Source organism: Fulmarus glacialis, unplaced genomic scaffold (genome assembly GCF_000690835.1).
Source record: "Fulmarus glacialis isolate BGI_N327 unplaced genomic scaffold, ASM69083v1 scaffold6077, whole genome shotgun sequence".
Lineage (NCBI taxonomy): Eukaryota > Metazoa > Chordata > Aves > Procellariiformes > Procellariidae > Fulmarus > Fulmarus glacialis.
Genome location: NW_009221224.1, coordinates 13,565 through 17,706, shown reverse-complemented (window position 1 = coordinate 17,706; position 4,142 = coordinate 13,565). Strand labels below are relative to the sequence as shown.

Genomic DNA, 4,142 nt, shown 5'->3' with positions numbered 1-4,142 from the left:
ATGAGATTAAGACAGTTTAAAAGGTAAAGCAAAAGCCACGCATGCAAGCAAAGCAAAACAAGGAATTAATTCCCTGCTTCCCATCGGCAGGCAGGTGTTCAGCCATCTCCAGGGAAGCAGGGCTCCATCACATGTAACGGTTACTTGGGAAGACAAACGCCATCACTCCGAACGTCCCCCCTTCCTTCTTCTTCCCCCAGTTTTATACGCTGAGCATGACGTCATATGGTATAGAATACCCCATTGGCCAGTTGGGTCAGCTGTCCTGGCTGTGCTCCCTCCCAACTCCTTGTGCCCCCCCAGCCTCCTCGCTGGTGGGGTGGGGTGAGGAACAGAAAAGTCCTTGATCCTGTGTAAGCACTGCTCAACAGTAACGAAAACATCCCTGTGTTATCAACAGTTTCCAGCACAACTCCTAAACACAGCCCCATACTAGCTACTGTGAAGAAAATTAACTCTATCCCAGCCAAAACCAGCACACCTACGGTCCTGGAGCCCTCCCCACTTCTCATCTGCCGCCAAAATTGCACAAACACCATCATCTTCAAATCTTCCGTCTCTTTGCTCAAGCTTGCGTGCAAATGGCCAGCTGGGATGGGGCAGGCAGGGAAACACACATGTATATACAGAACCCTTAATCTCTGCAGAACTAAGCCAAAATTATTTTGGTATATTGGCTTTTAAATTGGTGCCTTCAAAACTCATGGGAGGTGCTTTTGTTCTTATCTCCTTAGCAAAACATGCAAGCAAGGCCTGACTACCTCTTCTCTGTCTCCTTGAGTACCCATATCCTCCTATGTTTTTTCTCTGAATCCTCTTATGGATGTTCCCCCAGGTCTCTAAGTATTTCCATAGCCTGCTTCTCTTCTGGTATTTGCTGCTAAAGGTGTAGTGCTGAGAACAAAATCTGTATTTTGGTGCACTGCTTTGCATCACCATGCTCCATGCAGGAGCTCTTGTTTTCTGTTGGCCAGCTTTGCTCACTGAGCAAAGGATATTGCAAGAGACAGATCTCTTTTGCTTGATGCTCTCCATTGGGCTGACTGGACATGAGGAAGAAGTATCTGGAAAGAGGGAAAGGGCAATAAGAAATGAGCTGCAAATTAAGACAAAAAGTGATCATCCCAAACTATAGCCTGAAGCGTAAAAGTTGAGGTAGTTCAATTTGGAAACTTTTCACTTAGATGATCTAAACCCACAAATATGGACTACGATAACATAAGAAACACAGTACACCAACGTTGTAAAGCTTAAAAAATTAATGGGTCGCATTGAAATGTTAATGACAAAGCCAATATATTGCATTTTGATTTTGTGTGACTCCAACACATTCCCATCAAATCCATAATCAAAAGTGATGTGCTCTCTCAAAACAGAAACACCTTTGAAACAAAATACAGCATCAACATATTTCATCAGACCTACTTACAGCATAGAAATATTAAACAAACACTTCCTTTCTCGCCTTAATTATTGAACAGTGTACGAAGTAGCAAAGATGAATTCACTTTAATGAATTCTATGATGTTTTAAATAAGGAGGGGAAAGTCTCTTTATTGTTCATTATTTTGCAGCTACATCGCTGGTCTTAATTTGCAGAACTGATGTTTCCATATAGCAAAGTGAACCACTTTCATTATCTCAATTTACAAGTAGGGAAACTGAGGCACGGGGCACACACTTTCTTTCCCCAAGGCCATTGAGTAAATGAGCAGCAGAACGGATCAAAACCCATAGCAGCAGTGCCCTGCTGTAACCACTAAGTAGCATCACCTTCATTTAACACAGACCATTATCAGTTTGCAAATGCTGCTAATGGAAAAAGACCTACTGGGTTCTTTTGCAGCTCCCTGTAAGCGTGGGCTTTTTCCATGCCATGTGCTGTAGACAAAAGTGCTTTATACAATCCCTACATTAAAATAATTCAAGCAGGAGGACATCTCTCATTTCCTTTGGGGGAAACAATTCTGTAGCTGAATAGATTGCAGCATTAGGAAATAATTCCTGACGTCCAGCCCCTGCCACAGCTTCTAGAAGCTGTTGATATATTATTAATAGAAAGGAAAATAAATATAGGTATTAATGCCAGCAGACACTGTCTACTACTAATAGCTGCTAAAGTAATATATTCCCCTTTTTTTTAGCTTTTATTAGTCTTTTTGCAAAGGGTTACAAGACCCTTATGCATCCATTAGCCAGTCAGCCATGTGAAATTAATGTGGAGCAATTTTCATAAGCATTACTCAGAACTAATAATAATTAAGCATTATTTTCTGCTCAGATAACACAGAAAATAAAGTCTGACTTTTATGCCAAGATGGGTTTGCATTAGCTTAAGGTAGATGAATTAATTCTCATTTACAAGGCTTCTCCACCAGCTAGCCAGAAAATATCAAGGTAATTAAAACCAATTTGTGAGGTTCTGTCCCATTGCACATTCACTGAGTTTTATCATTGCTGCAAATTACAGGTGCTTTTATGCCTTTGCAAAGGTGGGACATGAAGGAGACCTTGCTGCTTGCCTCCTTCTCCATCACTTCCAAGAAAAGCAACCTCCTTGTGAAGACCGGAACGCATTTTGCAATGCACTTTGTTGCTGGAGGAGCAATGAAGGACCATGCGTTGCATGAAGGACCAGCTCAGTCCCAGCTCAGGCTGGGATGTGGACCTCTCAGCAATGCATGTAATAGGCCTTTAACAGAGAAAAAAAAAAAAGCTGTTTGCTTTTGATTTACCGTTTACTTGCAAGGGCTTAATTTTGTCTAATTACCAAGCCAAGGGACTTCTGTAGACAGCATTGTATGGATAGCTCAGAAACAGTTCTCTTCAGCCAGCCAGCTTTTTCTCTATTGCCTTTAACAACCAAAACCCAGACTGATTAGTTATACGATGCTACACCTTCCAACACTGCTCAAAAGACTTCTTGCCCTTTTTCTAGCTTAAGGAGATACTGAATTTGACACGTAGTCAAGTCCCAGCAGCTTGACATATCACCTGAGCAGCTGCTGTGGTCCCTGAAGATGCTCTTAGCTTGGGCCAGCTGCAAGATAGAAGATACTTTAGTCCAGCTAATAATTAGCTGTAAGGTACATTAACCCAGAGCTGTCCTACCAACAGCTAAGCTAATATGCAACTGAGTAAGCTAAGACCTTTCTTAGGCTTTCAGCTTTCCAAGGGGAGCAGCTGCTTCAGATGCCACATCTTGACTTTGCATCTGAGCATAGCAAATAACTGGGCCTGATGTGACCCACCAGTGTGGAAAATCTCTTTTTCAGAGGATTATGGTCTCTTTTGTCCGTGTCCTGGCTCTCTCATTTCATGTCTCTGGCCTGTGTCACTCTGGCATCTCATTTTGGCATCTGTGTCCACATCAGTGAGATGGAGCAGGCTGACCTGAGACATGACTATATGGGTCACCAACAAAAGAAGAATGAAACAGTAGTTCTGACTTTTTATTATGTTTTGAAAAATCTTCTCTAGAGAAATCTAACTGCTATTAAAGAGATAAACAAAAGGAGACAATACTCAAGAAACACCAGCTGTGTCTCAGTCCTGGAAGGAACCACCCTGACATTTGCATGTTTATCCATGCCTTCAGTGAAGAAAGGTTTCCCCCTCATGGCTGTCTCAGTCTCGATCCAATCACGGTAGCTGTAAACAGACATTAAGATCTCATGGTTTGGCTTTTCCACACAATCTTCTGCCCAGCTGACGATGCCGACCTGAAACCACTTCATGGTGTTCCAGTAGCTGCAAACCACAGGTCCCCCGCTGTCCACCTACGGCATAAGCAGGAACAAACCTCAGGTCTCTCATAGCAGTTGCATTCCATAGGGTGATTGGGAAAATCAAACTCTATCATAGAATCATAGAATCATAGAATCATTAAGGTTGGAAAAGACCTCTAAGATCATCAAGTCCAACCATCAACCCAACACCACCATGCCCTAATGTCCAATCTAAATCTCCCTTGGCGCAACTTGAGGCCATTTCCTCTCGTCCTATCGCTTGTTACTTGGCAGAAGAGACCAACCCCCACCTCGCTCCAACTTCCTTTCAGGGAGTTGTAGAGCGCGATGAGGTCTCCCCTCAGCCTCCTCTTCTCCAGGCTAAACAGCCCCAGTTCCCTCAGCCGCTCCTCA

General features: G+C 43.0%; 1 protein-coding gene across 1 annotated transcript in view; it reads right to left on the bottom strand.

The window, feature by feature from the left end:
• Positions 1-3,476: 3,476 nt before the first annotated feature.
• Positions 3,477-4,142, bottom strand: part of LOC104079107 (serine protease 55-like) — a 13,328-nt gene continuing 12,662 nt past the window's right edge. Inside the window, exon 3 of the mRNA XM_009581015.1 lies at positions 3,477-3,779. Within this exon, the coding sequence (XP_009579310.1) occupies positions 3,477-3,779 (303 nt within the window). The remainder of the gene's footprint in view (positions 3,780-4,142) is intronic.